We start from the raw sequence: 16671 nt of genomic DNA on the forward strand, positions 1-16671 counted from the left end.
CAACAAGTGAGTCCATGAGAAGAGCCTGGTTTGTGCATTCACTCTAGCTAAGCCTCTATTCTGGTCTTTCATAGAATCTGACCCTTCAGTCCTCCTGACCTTTCCTAACAAAGGATCCAAGGGTGCCACTTGTCCACCCTCTAGGGCTGACATGACCCCTTAGAATTATCTGCACACCCAACCAGTCCCACCTGCCGAAGCTAGCCTTTACCATGCCTGTCGCAGTGAGCCTAACCCCATCCCTTGTAAGACTATTCCACTCACCAGCGGTCAGAGAGTGATAGTGGAAGCTTTGGCTTGGGAAGTTTAAGCTGTTGCTCCTTGATGGCGTAAGTGAGCACCTGCCGGTCCGAATAGTGGCAATAGGGCTGGCCTCCCAGTTCAAAGAGCTCCCAGATGGTCACACCCAATGACCTGCCCAAAAAAAGAAAGTCAAAACGCAAAGAGATGTGCAGCACAACATGGACAGAGAGAGCCATGTCAGGACTAGGGTAGCAACATTCAAAAGGAACAAACTCAGCAGGTACCATCCTTGGCCTTCTCATGCTGGAGAAGGTCTCTTCCAGGCCATAGGCTGGAAGAAAGATGCCCCTTTCTCTGGTCCTATAAACTTGCCACGTTCTCCCAGATAGTGTTTTGAGTAACGAAGATTACTCAAGCCTGAGATGGCCTCCTGGCCCCTGGGCCTAGAGAATAAAGCCTAGACAACTGGAACCATAAACAATCCCTTAGTGATGACAGGTTCCATTCCTGTTCACTTGGCTCAGAGAAGGCCAGTTACCTGGTTCTAGACCATCTTAGCAGTGCCAATATCTCATCTTCTGAGAACTTGGTCTATGGATCAGGCTGTGTAGAGTTTTGATACAGTTTCCTCCTCTCTCATGTAGGCATCAGCATGATACTCTGCCGCTATTCTATCCCCAGCTTTCTCATCACACCAACCCCTGATTTTCTCACCAGATATTGCTGGTCTTGGTCTGGTCAACAATAAGCAAGTTGCCATGAACCTCATCGATGAGTTCAGGAGCCACCCAGCGCAACGGCACCCACAGCTGGTCAGCCGTCACAAAGTAGTCATCCTGCCAGGCATGCAGAGACAAAGCCAGAACACGTCAAACTGGAACCAAGAGGTACTGCAAACTGGTCAGAGCAAGAGCAAGCACTACCCTCACCTACATGCCTACTCTGAATCCTAAGCCCTACCAATAATTACAGGGGCACAGAAAAGCTGTTCCTGATGGAATATATGGCCGGTTTCATTACGGCCACTTCCTGCTTGCTCTTGCTCCTCTCCCTTTCACCTCCCCTACCCAGCCATTGGCAGACAGCATTATTGTGGAGGATAATGTCAAAGCCTTTATCCTCCTTAGTCTTGCCTAAGCGCCTCTAGATATAACACTTCTGCTTCCCCCCACATATATTCCTACTCTCCTCTTTGACATCGGCATTTCCCCAAACCCAAAGGCAGCTGTTCCCTCCCAGGCAGCACTTCAAGACCTGTACTAGAAACCCAGCCACCCCTGTGAGTCCCTTTGCCTAGCGCCCTACCCCAATGCAGACTTACTTTGTACTTGCAGTGAGAAAGACCATAGTCACCAATTTTGACAGTCAGGTCAGCTGTGAGTAAACAATTTCGCAGTGCCAGGTCACTAAACAAAAGAAACACCCAGCTGAGATTATACACCAGAAAATGTTAAGGGCTAGTCAGGCCAGGGGAATTCATGCACTGTAACTAAGACTAGCACAGAACCAAGGAGTGAGGAAGAGCTGATCAGATTTGGGTAGAATCCCAAAGCTGATGCCCTCCCTCAATGAGGTCTGTTCTGCATGCCGAACTCCAGCATGAAGATCCCACTAGCCATTAAGATGGAGGGAGCTTGGACGTTACCCTTTAGCCATTCCCCAGCCTGAGTTCATTAGAGCTGTGGCATCCTGCCACACCTCCTTCCCCTGAGGTTCTACTGAAGTTTCCACAACAGAGAAGCAAGCACAAATGAGAAGCAAGGAGCCGGCCAGGAAACTGAGGAAGAGTTCACCTCCATTTATGGCAGGCTTGTTTTCCTGGTTCCTGACACGTTGCTTCAATACATTGATTGCTATAAGTCTGCCTTTTTCCTCCTCTGTTTGACAGTGGAATCAAGAATCAAGAACACCATCATATTTGTACATAATGGGAATTTTTTAAAAATGCAGTGTAAAAAAACACATGCATGCTATAATATCTGGTTGTAGAATGCAGGCCTTTTCAAACTCCTAGCTCCTTCCTGTAAGACTTCCATCTTTCCCAGCAGCTATGCAATCTCACCTATCCTCCTTATCCAAATCCTCACTGTTCGCTTGTGTGTTTTCCTTTCCTTCTCCCTCCTCTCTATGACCCCTGGCCTAGCAGTATACCTGGAATTTCAATCAGGATGCCAGATGTATTTTTGCTTAAGTGAACCTATCTGGATTTCACTCGTAAATAATGTGGGGCTTTGGGGCACACAGTATACGCAGTGTACACTACGACACTGTTCCTGCTGCTGCTGTGTTTCGTGTTTATGGGATGCCCATTTGAAGATCACAATCACCTAAGTTAGAATGATAAATTTTGCAAAGTATAAGGCCCCAACTATACCTACTTAATGTAGATGAAATGTAGGATTCACTGTTTTCTGCTTCTTTAGGGGAGGTATGGGGAGCTGTTGTCTAATTTATCCACCCTGACTGCAACAGGTATATCTCCTCCTTCTGCTGGATTGCTCACTGGGCCATTCATCCAGGGCCAATATGTGTTCACATGCAAGCTCCCAGGGAATAACAGTGTTTGAATTGTTTGAAGGTTCCGAAACAAGGGTTATAAACACATCAGATCAGATATCTAGTGTAGAGATTTCGGAGTGAAAGTATGGCCAGCAGCTACTGGCCTAGAGGATTTTGCCTTTTATGCCTGCTGTCCAAACTGTTATAAAAAGGCATAAAGTTACTGTCCACGATTTTTAGCCAAAAAATAGAAAAGTGAATGTGCTCTCCAAAACATCTGCTGGAAATGATTCACCTACAAATTGAATTACTCCCCTTATTCCCAGAGCGTAGTCATCAGTTACTGAGCTGAAAATAATAAAGATAATAATTCCTTTAGTAGCAGTCACAAGTTTCTGTCTCCAGGAGCAAACATCAGTCAGTAAACCAGCAGCAGAGCACCCCTGATTGATTTCAAGGATCAGTTCAAACATATCAAACAGAAAGAGGCATGATCACTTTTAGCAAACCCGTGGTTAAATGGTCTCACAAACATTAGGCCAAAATTAACATTCTGCATGATAGGAAGCTTTCTTGAAGGTACTTCAAATATTTTGTACATACATACCTATATCTCCCAGGATGCGCCTCTGGTGAGTACCTATTTAAATAGCCCTCCCTTTTTAAAATAGCCCACTCAAAGTACCAGGTGTCACTGAGAAACAGGACCAGGTGGAAACACCATCTCTGTCCCTGGGGTTCCTGGAGAAGACCTCCTATCAGCCACTGCAGGGGAAGCAGGAGCATGCACAAGGGACAGTGGGATATGGAGGTATCTCATGATATTATAGATATCAAGAAAAAGAAGAAGAATACTAGAATTTCCATAGGGCACTTGGTGTTCAGAACACAGAGACCAGTCAGTATTATTGGATGCTAACTAGAGAACTCATGTTAAAGGTGGGAATTGAACTAGGGATTTCTTAATTTCTCAGCCAGTGTGCTACACAAAATTCAGTGTCCTGTGTGGCCTTCCTCTCCTCGCCTTCCTGGAGTATGCAGCTTCACCAGATGACAGAGCTCACCCTCTTCAACAAAATCACTGATGCTGGAGTCTCTGAGGGCTACTCACTCAGCACCAGGATATTGTTGGGGAAGAGGAGCAATTGGTAAAGAAGAAGCAGAAGCTGCAGAAATATCCAGAGCCTGCTGGTTTCTTGCTGTAAGCCACATCCCATGGGTCCAATGCAGGACAAAAGAACAAAGAAGCAGAGCCAGTCAGACACATAGTACACTGTGTATGAGGCACTCTCTGCACAAGATCTCAGGGCCCAGCCCTTTGCTCTCTCACAGCCCACAGGTCCCACCTGAGAATCCAAAATCTTCTCTTGCCATTTTGTTCCAGAAGAATACTATGAAGACATGCCAGAATATTGCTTATTCTGCATTTGGTGGCTTTTATAACATACGCGTGCTCCCATGGTGTTCTCTTGGGCAGGTCTCTGCAGATTTCCAGAAAGGCAGACAACTTCAAAACACATTCAACCAAGGATCTGATTGGCTGCTCAACTGCCTTTTAGGGGCAAGACCCTGCATACCTCCTACCCCTTTGCTGGCTCAGCACTTGATTCCTGGCCATTTCAAGCATGGGAGCTGAGCCTCTCACTAGTGTTTCTTTTAAGCACACATGCACACACACGCACACACACACACACACACAGAAAGCAATCAGGAGGTCTCACCTGTGTACATAGTTGTTGCGGTGAAGGTGCAGCAGGCCACAGGACACCTCGCAGGCCATGCGTTGCAATGTCAGGGGGTCAGGTGCCAGTGCCTCGACCGCACGGCAGCTCCGCAAGTAGCCCTTCAGGTCACCCTGTCAGGGTGGCAGCAGCAGCGTTACCCATGGCAACCACTGCCTCTGGACCTCTCTTGTGAGGTCTCAATGGATGGGTTGGAGAAGAACAAGAGAGAAAAAGCATCTCTGCAATGCAGTCAAAGGGGATGATGCCAAGACCCCAAGAAAGCCCAGGTTGAGAGGAAAGGAAAGGTCATGTACAATAAAGCATCACAGCAACACAGAGATGAAATGTTGCTGAATGTGGATGTGCAGAACCCACATGAACACATGTATCTGCCTTTTGGTCAATCAGACCACTGGCCTATCAATTTCAGTGTTGCCACCTCTGACTGGTAATGGTTCTCCAGGGGGGTCTCAGGATGACGTCTTTCACGTCACCTGCAGCTTGGTGTTTTTTTTTGGGGGGGGGGGGGTTATTAACTGGAGATGACCATTACTGAACCTGAGACCTTCTGCAAAGGAGTCAAAGGAGATAGTCTACCACTAAGTCATGGATCTTCCCTGTCATCACTTAGTCCAATCCTCCCTTAGGTAAAGCAGAAACATTCCCCCACCATTCCCCCGCAGGTCAGCCACAGGACAGATGCGCTGCAAAATAGCAGTACAACAGCTTTGGCTTCAGGTGGTCCACCTAATATGATACAGTCCCCAAAGGCTGGGCACTGAACCAGCAACAAACAAAAAACTGTTGATACTACTTTGACTCTAAACCCAGCGGGGCTGAGACATGACCCAGGGAGGTATGGAAAAAGGAAGCAGTGAGATTTCCCTCTACTAGTGACTCACCAATGGACAGAACTCCATCACCAGCAGGTAGGGTGTGACCTCTGCACACTGGGCCAGGCACTGCAGGAGATTGGTATGCTGGAGTGCCCTGTGCAGCAGGGGAGAGAGAGAAATGGGATTGGAGGGGAAAGCGCAAAGGAGCAAGTCCAGAGTCTGGATAAGGAAAGGCTGCGGAATGCTGACAGAGGGTTTCAAGATACAATGGAGATCATGGACATGGCACAGCAGAGGAAACCAAACCTCTGATACCAACAAGATACTCTCTGAGCAAAGAGCAGTAGGAAAAACAAGGCTTGGGGGAGCCAGGATAGCATTGGGTTAGGCCTATAGATAATGCTCTAACTGGGTTTACATTTCTGTATCTGCAGTTTTCCTTCCTTCCCCTTTTCTAACAATAGATTCTAACACTAGGCTCCCATGACACAGCCCTGCATGGACAATTAATAAATAGGTCCTATGCTGTGCCAGCCATCCCAACATGTCCACAAACAATTGCGAGTTGTTTGTGCATGAGTCACAGTCATTCATTGCTTTCCAGCACCACCCGTCCCCTTCTACACCTTCATTAATGCCCCTTAGGTCAGAACTGCAGCTCTCCTGCCACTGAAGCACATACTCTAAAACAGCCTGTCTGTTACAACAGGGGTCGTCAGCCCGTGGTACTCCAGATGTTCATGGACTACAATTCCCATGAGCCCCTGTCAGCATTCGCTGGCAGGGGCTCATGGGGATTGTAGTCCATGGACATCTGGAGGACCACAGGTTGACTATCCCTGTGTTACAAATTAAGACACCTCAAGTCTGCTTAAAGCACTTCCATGCATGCAACGTTGTCATGGATACGTGACCAGAGAAGTTGTTCTGGATTATTTAATGCTGGGCAAAATAATGGGCATCAAGGAGCAGAAGAAGTACTTTCACATTCCTAGGAAATGGAAACAAGGTTTTAGGCGCCAGCCCTTCACATTGACTTCTGGCATCCCCATTGAGTTTAAGCCAAGTAATTAAGCAGAGGTGATTTGCTATTGCCTTCTTCATCGAAGGGCCATTTCGCACGGGGATCTTTGTTGCAAATTGGTCACTGAATGAAAAATCGCCATTTAAAATAGTGGAATTCGTCGTTTTGCATACCTGGCTTTGTAGTGGAATCAGTTGCGTTTTTTAGCGTTTCCCACAAGCTTCCGGTCTCCGCAGAAATCGCTAGAAAGGAAGCGCTATTGCCAAGCTCGTCCCGCCCCTGGCCGTCAAGCAGCCAATGGGCAGCCGTTAGCATGCTCCCAAACAGCCCCTTTCCCTTTAAGAAAGGTTTTTAAAAAAAAAAAACACACCCATTGTAACGAATCTGAGTAGATTCGTTGCAATGGAGAGACCCATCCAGCTGCCTGGGGTGTTTGAGCTGTCGTTTGTTTGATCGTTAACACGCTGGCTCCGTTTGATTGTTTGATCGTTAACACGCTGGCTCCGAGTGAAAAAAAAAAATCCCCCCCCTCTCACGGCCCGATTTTCGGCTGAATGGAATGTGTGAAACTGAAGGTCACTTAGTGACTGAAGGGGAGGGACTGAAGCCGGGGAAGCCTCTGTTTGAGCTGTCATTTGATCGTGGCCATGCTGCCTCCGAGTGGGAAAAAAAAATCCCCCCTCCCCCCCCCCCCACGGGCGCGATTTTCAGCCGAAACAGTGTGAAAAATAAAGGGAAAATACATCAGCAAACGGGCTTCTGCGGGCTTCTTGTGCTTAGTGACTAAACTGCTCTGAGGAGGGACTGCAGCCTGGGAAGCCTCACTGGCTAAACGGAGGCTCGCCGGTGAGTTGATCTCCACTCGCTCGGGGGAAAAAAAATGGCGATCGCTTCGCCGGAAGTTTGGAGGACAGGCTCAGGAGGAGGGACTTTGAAGAACCCACAACAATGGTAACGCACAGGTCTTTATCGCTATTGTTGCAGATTGGTTGCAGGAGTGTATCGCTATCCGGAGGGTGAATCCACTTTTCTGGATTCCCCTGAAAGCGCCACAACGAAGCGCTTTTTGCTGATTGGTTTCAGGATTGTTGCAGATTGTCTACGACGTCGTGGGTTATGGCAAATTAGTAGCGTTTCCAATTAGCAACCATTGTGCTATTTTGAAGCCGTGCGAAATGGCCCTAAGTCTTCCTTGGTGATCTCCCATCCAAGAACAGAATCTACTTAACTTCTGAGATCTGATGAGACTGGGCTATATTATACCATTCCACGTCCTGATAAAAACATATTATACGTTCCTAAATACTAAGCAAAAACATTTCACCAACTGGAACTCACAAATTTTCTCCTGCCCTCCTACTCTTTATCCCTTCCACTTCTTTGGCCATGTCAGTCCTTATTTAAAGTGTCAGCCCCAGCACTTTGGTCAAGGGACCTTCTCCGCAACTCCCTGTGGTTCACGTGTCATGTTGTCAATGTAGAAATCCTCTGTCTTCCATTAGAATGAGACCTGCTGTGACGTACTGAACAGTTCTGTATTTAGTTGCACTGTTCTGTATTTAGTTTCCAGCATATTATGTCTTTCAATTCTGGTTTGGGAATACAACCTTTGGTGACTGCAGCTAGCAATTTGCTCCAGGCCTAGTTGTCTACAAGTAACTGTCGCTCCTTGTTGCTCTTTGGGTCTCCAGTAAAGTAGGTTAAGGCCTCATATTTGTGTGTGTTGCCAATATTTTTAGCACCTGTCCTTTGTGTGTCGCCTGTGATTAGGACAGTTATGAGCTACCATGGTCCCCAGACAAGAATGCTCACTGAGTCCCCTTTCATAATATCCATCCCCAAGCCAACATCTCAGGGGAACAAATCACACAAGCTGCACAGCTCCATGGCTCCTCCAAGACTCCGTCCCCCTTCGAGCAACCCTGCTTGTGAACTATCTAGTTTGGTAAATAAGCATGATTCAAGGGTGAAGAGCAAACTTGACACAGTAGCTATGTCCATATTATTGGGTTTTGCCATTGATGGATACTTTGGGCATTGGAATCCTCATGCAGAGAGGGCCAGAGAATATTATTGAAGGTACAGACCCAAGGAATCCTCCTGCATTCCCTGCTACAGAACAGCCCAAGAACCTACCTATATGGCTGGGCCTCTTCCAGGAACTGCATCTGATCTTGTACACTGGCACTGGCCTTTAGCTCCTTAACTACCACCTGAGTGCTGCTGAGCCCTGCATTCACCTCACCGAGGAACACCTAAAAAGCAAGAGAGAAAAGTACAGCTGAACAGGCTAGGACAATTCTCACCGTTGCTCAGATGGGAACTGAGAAGGCCAAACTTACAAGATGGCTGCCGGGGCAAACATAATGAATGCTGCAAAGTTAAAATGCTAGCTTAGTCACCACTGGGCTTGTGCATCAGAAACCCAGCCCCACCCACTGCTCTTCAGCAAAACAAGAAGCTCATTACTTTCCTTGTTTCAGTTTTTTCCACTTTGTGTTTATTCCTTTTCAGTGCAAGAGTGTCATTCATTTGTTAGCTGATTGTGGACAAAAGTGTCCCAGGATAAAGTATAGGCTGGTTGTAAAACTTGGGCCCTTGTTTGCTTCATGCCTGCTCCTGGGCTGAATCTATACTGCAACAGAATAGATTTGATGCATTTACTCATTCTTTTATCTAAGTTAAAGCTTATGCCTGTCTAGCTGATACCATAAGCTCTTGAGGGAGTTTGCATAAAATTACAAACTATAGCATGGAAGCCATCTGGCCCTTCCTCCATTAGCAATTTTACCTCCCTGACTTCACTTATATTTCAGACATTCCACAGCAAGTTCTCAAACAGGCTTTTTTTGTTAAGAGAAAGGGAGGGTGAGAAGGAAGGAGGGGCACTGGGAATCATGCAAATGGTAAGCAATAGAAATAAATATATTTCCGTAAAGGACTGACCACTTGTTGACTTTGTGGGCATCGGAAATCCATGCTCTGTCTCAGATCTCCCATTTCCCTTACCTGTGCCTTTCTTGCCTTGGCAATTCCCTCTAACACACTTTGTACACTAGTGACTCATTTCAGCCATTTCCACTACATCCCTTAGTTCCATGCCCCACAACAATGCCAAAGCAAAGACCTGCAAATACTACTTTATAAGGGAAAACACATTTTCCCTGCTCCCTTTGCTGCACTGGCCAAAGTGCTCAAGGTAAAAATGCACAAGAACCAAACTACCCATTTCTCCCTTTACCTTCTAACTTAACTCCACACAGCCCTTGTCACCCACTGTGTAAATCAGTGATGGGGAGGGCTGCCCAGGGCAGGAGCTTACCTTACCAAACCATCCATGGCCAATCTCCTTGAGGTACAGCAGGCTGTGGCGTCCGAGGTCAGTGGATTTGAGGAGCTGAACTGTAAAGGAGCACAGAGAACGTCCTGAGCTTCAGCATGTCCTCTCTCTCACAAGCTCGTTGTTCTGCTAATTTGACCCCAGCGGGCTGACTCTTTCTATCTTTCCACGAAAGATGGGGGTCTGGGGCAGAAGGCAGTCTAGATAATTAGGCACAGGGAAGCCCACAGCAAGAAGCAGCCATCCCAGACCCTGGGGCCAAATTAAAGGGCCTTGATGCATTTTTACTCCCCTGAGAGAGCAGCGCTAGGGCTGGAAGTAAGAGGCTCCAAGCATGCACGCATGTATGCACAAGGAGCAGTCTGCCAGAGCCAGTCCAAGCCCCCGGACAATGGAATGCGGCTATGCAGTGCCCACCCCACTGGGCAGTCCCAGCTCCCAGCAAGCAGGCAGTGCCATCCGTCTCCCCCTCAGTGCCAGACGCCACTGTGCCCATCACTCCAGGCCGCAAAAGACCTATTGTTGAGCCCACGACTGGTAGCTGCAGCTGGACACTGAACCCATTCTTTAGGCTTCCATTTAGATCACACAGAGCTGCACAGTGCAAAATCATGTGGGCAGAGCAGAGGGGACCTTCAGCCTGGCTAGCTGGCCTGACTCCCCTTCCATCCTCCCCTGGATGGAAAGCAAACCCTGGATTCCTCAGCCACTTCACATGGGAAGGAATGCGGTGTCTGTGGGAGCTGGGACCAAAGAGCCTTTGTTTCTGGGCTGGGGTGGTGGAGAGAGGAATTGCTCCAGTCAGGAGAAGAGAGAAACTGGAGCTGAAATGAGAAGGTCAGATCCCTTTCTGGGAATCCCAAGGCACCATACCTTTCTCAAGATCTTGCCTTGCCTATTAATGGAGAGCCCAGGATGCTTAGGCTGGAAAGCCTGTTTTCCAGGTATTCTGCCCTAAGAATTGCTGCCTGAAAAACCTACCACATCCTCTAAATGGGAATGCCTGCCCTGCTGGCCCCACAAGATGGCACTGTAAAGACATAGACTGAGCCCCCCCCCCCCCCCCCAAAATCTGAAATGGCAGAACAATCCAGAAGATACTAGTTGGAGGGGGATTTAAAGCACAGCAGCATAATGCAATTGGGAAACACAAAACTCCCATGATGTGAGTCTCTAGCATGTCCCAGAAAGAATGTCGGCTTGCCACCAGTCCTCCACTGTGGACCTTCGATCAGTCTTGCATCAAACTTTTCAATGCCGAATTTGTGATATCTTTCTGAATCCTTGGGAGAGGAATAGGACTTGGAGGTGGAGAGGGCAAGATACACAAGGCGGATCGGTCATATGCATGGCAGGGGCCATTGTAATGCATATTGCAAAGAAGAGCACCTTTAACGTACTGCAGAGACTCGGTATAACAGGATCTGCCACATGAAAATGAAAATCACCAGTGAACATGGCTGGTGTAATTTGGTTCAAAAGCAAAATGTTTGGCGCTGCAAGGAAGTTGCCAGAAAAGCTGCCCACTCCTCAGATGCAGCTGCTGCCATTGGCAACCGAGCAGCCCTCGCAGGACAGATGTGGGCGAAGACTGAAACAAGGATTTGATCCTCCCATATATGGTCTCTAGCAAGCAGCTGCAAGGCCAAGTATGTTGTGGGCAGCCTGGTTGCTTCACAGGCATCAGAGTGGGAGGGGAGGGGAGAATGGGGGTCTTTGAACTGGAAATAAAAGGTTGTTGATTACGAAGGATGGAAGGGCTGTCTGCTTGTATATGAAGTGATGTGAAGCTTGGATTTCATGATGTGTATGTATGCACATGTGTGAGTTTGCATGCACAGGGTAGCCCAGTTGTGATCTCTGGATTAATACCCTGGATCTGACCTTTTGCGCAAGGGTAGATGTGGATCTTCTTGTGGTTAATACCATATCATGGTCAGTTTTAACAACTGTTGTAATCAATTTATTGTATCATTTTATCTTATGTAGCCTATGCTACTCTGTGTCCTTCTCCCCCAATGCAAGAAACACAATCAATGTCACCCAGTTTCATTCACACACACACAGAGTTAAGTTAAAATGAGAGTACTTACCTCTCTGGATTCCAGTTACTACCCCATGCAATGTATGTATGTATGTATGTATGTATGTATGTATGTATGTATGTATGTATGTATGTATGTATGTATGTATGTATGTATGTATGTATGTATGTATGAGCCTCTTGTGGCGCAGAGTGGTAAGGCAGCTGTCTGAAAGCTTTGCCCATTGAGGCTGGGAGTTCGATCCCAGCAGCCGGCTCAAGGTTGACTCAGCCTTCCATCCTTCCGAGGTCGGTAAAATGAGTACCCAGCTTGCTGGGGGGTAAATGGTAATGACTGGGGAAGGCACTGGCAAACCACCCCGTATTGAGTCTGCCATGAAAACGCTGGAGGGCGTCACCCCAAGGGTCAGACATGACTCGGTGCTTGCACAGGGGATACCTTTACCTTTACCTTTATGTATGTATGTATGTATGTATGTATGTTTACATACATACATACATACATACACACATACACATACACATATACAAACTCCCACACAGTAGGAGAGACCTTTGGGGTGTCACGAAACCCTGATTGAGAAAGCCTGCTCTACACTCACCAAATCATCCTTACCATAAGTAGCTCTTTATAATTGGGAAACAGCCATGTAGGCGGCCCTCTCCGGGTTGCAAAGGGCCATGCGGTGGGCCTTGTCCAGGCGGTGTCTGGGTGGTGTCCGGGTCAGCGGGCCAATCCGGACGCACCCAACAAAGCTGGGCGCTTCCAGATTGGGCCGGCCCCTGGAGCGCCCACCTGCAGTGCCCACTCCTCCTTGCTGAAGCCTTCCCCACCGGCCGCTGTGCCACCCGCCAGTCATGCCAACGAAGGACCCCTCCAGGAAGACCGCCTGCCACTGGCTGCCGCCCATGCATGCAGTGCCTTGCCACTGGGCCCACCAAGCCTCCCCCAAATGGCCATCTAGGCCACCATCGACCCCAGCCAGTCGCTCCCTGATCTGCCCAGCCGCCTCTCCGGGCGCATGCCGCCCCTCAGAACCATCCGCCTATCTTGGCCGCGACCTGGTCGCTTCCCCGGCTGCCGGCTGCCGGCCTGCCTCCCTGTGGCCCGCCCACCACTGAGAACTACCCCAGCCAGCCACTCGCTGGGCCACCTGCCCACCTGCCTGCCTGTGTTTTCACCGCTGCCCGCTGTCAAGAATCACCTGCCCATTCTCCTGCCCTGCTGGTCACCCCACCCCTCGCCACCCACCTCCACGCAAGCGGTCGACTCACCACTATGTTGGCTGGGCGGCTCTCACTGGCGGCTGGCCAGCCATGTGAGGCTCGCACCGTTGCCAGGCCACCTACAACCACCCTTGGTGGAGCCCCACCGGCCCCGCCACTGACCTACTGCCTGGCCGCATGGCAGCCCAACCTCCCGGATCCAGGTACACTGCAAGAGCCCATTGCATTCCTGAATGAAATGGACTTTCCTCCTAGCGTTGGAAGGTACCTCTAGGGTCATCTAGTCCAACCCTCTGCAGAAAGTAGGAAATTCACAACTACCTGCCCATACACAGTGACCCCAATTCCATGCCCTCCCCCCCAAAAAAAAGAACCCAGAATCCCTGGCCAGTATGGCCTGGAAGAAATTTGTTTCCCAATCTCAAAGTGGTGATTGGCATTTCTCTAGGCATGCAAGAAAGGGCTACAAGACCCAAGCACTGACACAATCCCTTCTGCCCACGTTCTCACAATCTGCCTAAATTCACAGAATCAGCATTTCTGTCAGATGGCTATCTAGCCTCTGCTTAATAACTTCCAAAGAAGGAGAACCCACCACCTCCCGAGGAAGCCTGTTCTACTGAGGAGCCGCTCTAACTATCAAGAATTTCTTCTTGATGTTTAGCCAAAAGTTCTTTTGAATTATTTTCAACCCATTGGTTCTTGTCCGACCCTCTAGGGCCACTGAGGGTCCATTCTGCTCCATTCTTTATGCAACAGCCTTTCAAGTACTTGGCTATCATATCACCTCTTAGTTCATCTGGCCCAGAGGACTTTGTTTAATTTAAAGAAACTAAGTGTTTATAGACTACCCCTACAGTGATCCTAGGCTGCAACTCCCATCCCTTATCACATGATATTATTTTCCATGTTGAGCATGATTTCCCCCATAAGAGAAGACTGAGGAGAAGCAGGAATTGAGTAATTCAGCCCTCTTCTTCATCACCTGTTACAATTTCACTTTTCTGCCCCTACTCTTTTTCTTACTTTGAACATAACTAAAGAACCCTTTTTTGTTGTGTTTAGCATTTCTTGCAAGCCTAAGCTCATACGGAGCTTTAGCTTTTCTAACACTCTCCCTACAAGCATTGGTTATTTCTTTACAATTGTCCTTGGTTATAAGGCCCTCCTTCCATTTCTTAAATGAGTCTTTTTTATTACAACCTTTCAGTGCATAACCATTGGTAAGTGGAAAATTTGAATTCCTGCCTATCATTGTGAGCATGGCGCTTTAACACTGATTCCAGTTTTGTTCAGAGGTGCGCTGTTGCTGGAGCAGATTGTGAAAGTCATGTAAATAAACACAGAGGCTTCACAGACTCACCTGAGCGTCCAGGCTGCCTGGACATGGGCAAGGAGACTTCAGTGAGAGGCAGAATGTAAACTTCGGGACCATTCTGTGTGGCAGGTGAACCCTGGGCAGAGAATTCACTGGCATAGTCTTCTCCTTCAGCATTCTCAAATTCCTGTGGGCAAAGACGGAAGGGAGGGAAAGAGCCCACCATATGGTAGGGAGATATTTTAATCAGACACGTAGAAAGAAGCAGAGCAGAAACATCATACTCGTGCTCATATTGTCACAGTGACTAAAATAATGCTTATGAACTTCTTGAAAGACTCTGGAGACTTATTATCTCACACAGAGATGAGGGAGCACAGACACATGCACATTCCCCAATATATGTATATGTACAGTGAGGGGGTGAGAACACCCTTTCTTTCCTGTGTGTGTAAAGTGAAACAATGTGAACAAACAAGGGGGAGGGGGGCAGGCACAAACTCTCTCCATAAACATGGGGACACCGTGCATGCATAATTAAACAGGAATGTGCAAGGGGAAAATACAGGTATATCCAGATTCCTTCCATGCACAGATACCATCAATACCTAACCTGCATTGGTTTGATACCATTTTAACACTCGTGGATCCCCTCAAAGTATCTTGGGAACTGTGGTTTTGTGAGCAGCTGTCGCTTCTTTGTTACATATCCCTCCCCACCTCAAACTACACTTCCCAGGATTCCCTAAGAAGAGAGAATTACTGTTAAACTAATAGTGATGGCAGGCACCTACACAAAGAAGGGCATCTATGAACTGGGCCACACATACCAACAGTACAGTAATCCATACAATTTGTTCAGATACCAGCACAGCTACTGAAACTGAAGGGGGGGGGGCAGAGACAGCTGTGCACTCACTCACACTCTTCCTCTTTTTTCTTTCAACACACAATGGTGTGGGGACTCAGGCTGAAGGCCTATAGGAAACAGCTCCTAGGAATCTACAATATCTAAGGATAGCCAGTTTGCAATCTCTTTTGAAATCAAAAGTGCTCTCCATGAAACTGGCTGGAGAGAAGCTTTGAAAAACCGGACACAAGTAAAACTGAGGAAGCATCACCTGCCCAGATTTTCTGCAGTCTCTCAGAAAGGGCCCATGCCTCTGTCCAGGGCAGGTAATGGCCAAAGCTCCTGCCTTCAGTCCCGTCCCCCCCTCCCCCCAGGTTTCACCTCCACATGGGACTGCTGGCCTGCCTGCCGCAGGGTGCCTGAATGCAGAGCAATAGCCCATTTGCTCCTCCTGGTCGCTGGATTCCACATTCCCTTTTGTACCGCTGAATTGTGGCACCGTATGGCCAGCAGGCAGCTAGTCTGCTCTCTCCACCCTGCCCCCAGTAAGAGAAATAGTCATAAATAGAGTTGAGGGAGAAGCAGCCTCACCTTGGTCAGGGGGCAGGGGGAGGGCTGCCCAGGGTTCCCCAGTTCTACATTACAGGCTGTTTTTGGCACTGTGCTGGCCCCCGTGCAGGGCAGACACCTCAAAACCATCCTCAGCCTCTTCTCTCGGGGTTCGCTTCTCCAGCTCTAGGCAAGAGTGCCCAGAGAAAGAGTGTTAATAATTCCACCCACCCGGAAGTGCTCTGCTCCCCAGCTCATGCCCACCAAGTTAGACCCCCAGCAACCACCTCCCCCCACCAGTCTTCTAAAGCAAAGCCATCTCCTCCACCCCCATTTAAGCCCTGCAAAAGTCAGCCAGAGGCCGGACAGCGCATTGTGTTACCTGGGTGAGTTTTTTCCCACCGAAGGCTGCTCCAGCAATCAGGTAAGAGAGGGTAAGCATCACCTTTGTGCAGCCGGCACCATGGTGCCCCTGCGCTGCTGCCGCTGTGCCGCTATCATGAGGAAAACGGCTGGCTGCTCTATATAGGCCACGTAGGAGGGCTGAAGTGCTTCATTGTTCCCACAGCAAAACCTTGCTGGAGCTCCGATCGGTTAGCCCACAGAACTGTCCATAGCTCCAATTCCAGCACCCCACTTCCACCACGGCCTGGGCATCAAGAGCCCCCACAAGAATCCCAGCAACAAGGGTACACATTTCTCCAGCACATTCTGTGCCTGTGACATCACCTTACTACCCACTCCCTCATGGCCATTTCAGGGCAGACTGTAACTGAGCCAAGCACGGACAATCCCAGCTGGCTTAAAAGACCCCCTCACCACCAAACCACCATCTTAGCAACGGGGATAGAGTGGATGTTGGCCCACAGCTGTTATCTGGCAGGTCCTGTCCTCGGCATGTCCTTCAGAGTGAGGTGAAATAAATAAATAAATAACCAACCCTTCCTACTGAGCCAACACGTAATTCAATGCTCACAGCACCCTCTAGGACCATGCAGCCAGCCCAGCTCTGGAGGC

General features: G+C 48.5%; 1 protein-coding gene across 10 annotated transcripts in view; it reads right to left on the reverse strand.

Annotated features, from left to right (window-relative positions):
• Positions 1-16671, reverse strand: part of AATK (apoptosis associated tyrosine kinase) — an 83148-nt gene that overhangs the window by 17304 nt on the left and 49173 nt on the right. For 4 of the 10 annotated variants that reach the window (XR_013229475.1, XR_013229476.1, XM_077328225.1 and 1 more), the window contains 9 exons: positions 15697-15840; positions 14301-14442; positions 9649-9728; positions 8463-8581; positions 5369-5456; positions 4464-4597; positions 1565-1649; positions 958-1079; positions 265-414 (listed from right to left, as the gene is read on the reverse strand). Coding sequence is in view for 8 of the 10 variants with exons in the window: in XM_077328225.1 (XP_077184340.1) it covers positions 265-414; positions 958-1079; positions 1565-1649; positions 4464-4597; positions 5369-5456; positions 8463-8581; positions 9649-9728; positions 14301-14442; positions 15697-15840 (1064 nt within the window). In the remaining 2 variants the exon portion in view is untranslated. Of the gene's footprint in view, positions 1-264; positions 415-957; positions 1080-1564; positions 1650-4463; positions 4598-5368; positions 5457-8462; positions 8582-9648; positions 9729-14300; positions 14443-15696; positions 15841-16036; positions 16281-16671 lie in introns of those variants that run through there. The other 6 variants (XM_077328228.1, XM_077328232.1, XM_077328229.1 and 3 more) reach the window with 6 other exon arrangements.

This window comes from Paroedura picta, chromosome 3, assembly GCF_049243985.1.
Source record: "Paroedura picta isolate Pp20150507F chromosome 3, Ppicta_v3.0, whole genome shotgun sequence".
In the NCBI taxonomy this organism is placed as follows: Eukaryota; Metazoa; Chordata; class Lepidosauria; order Squamata; family Gekkonidae; genus Paroedura; species Paroedura picta.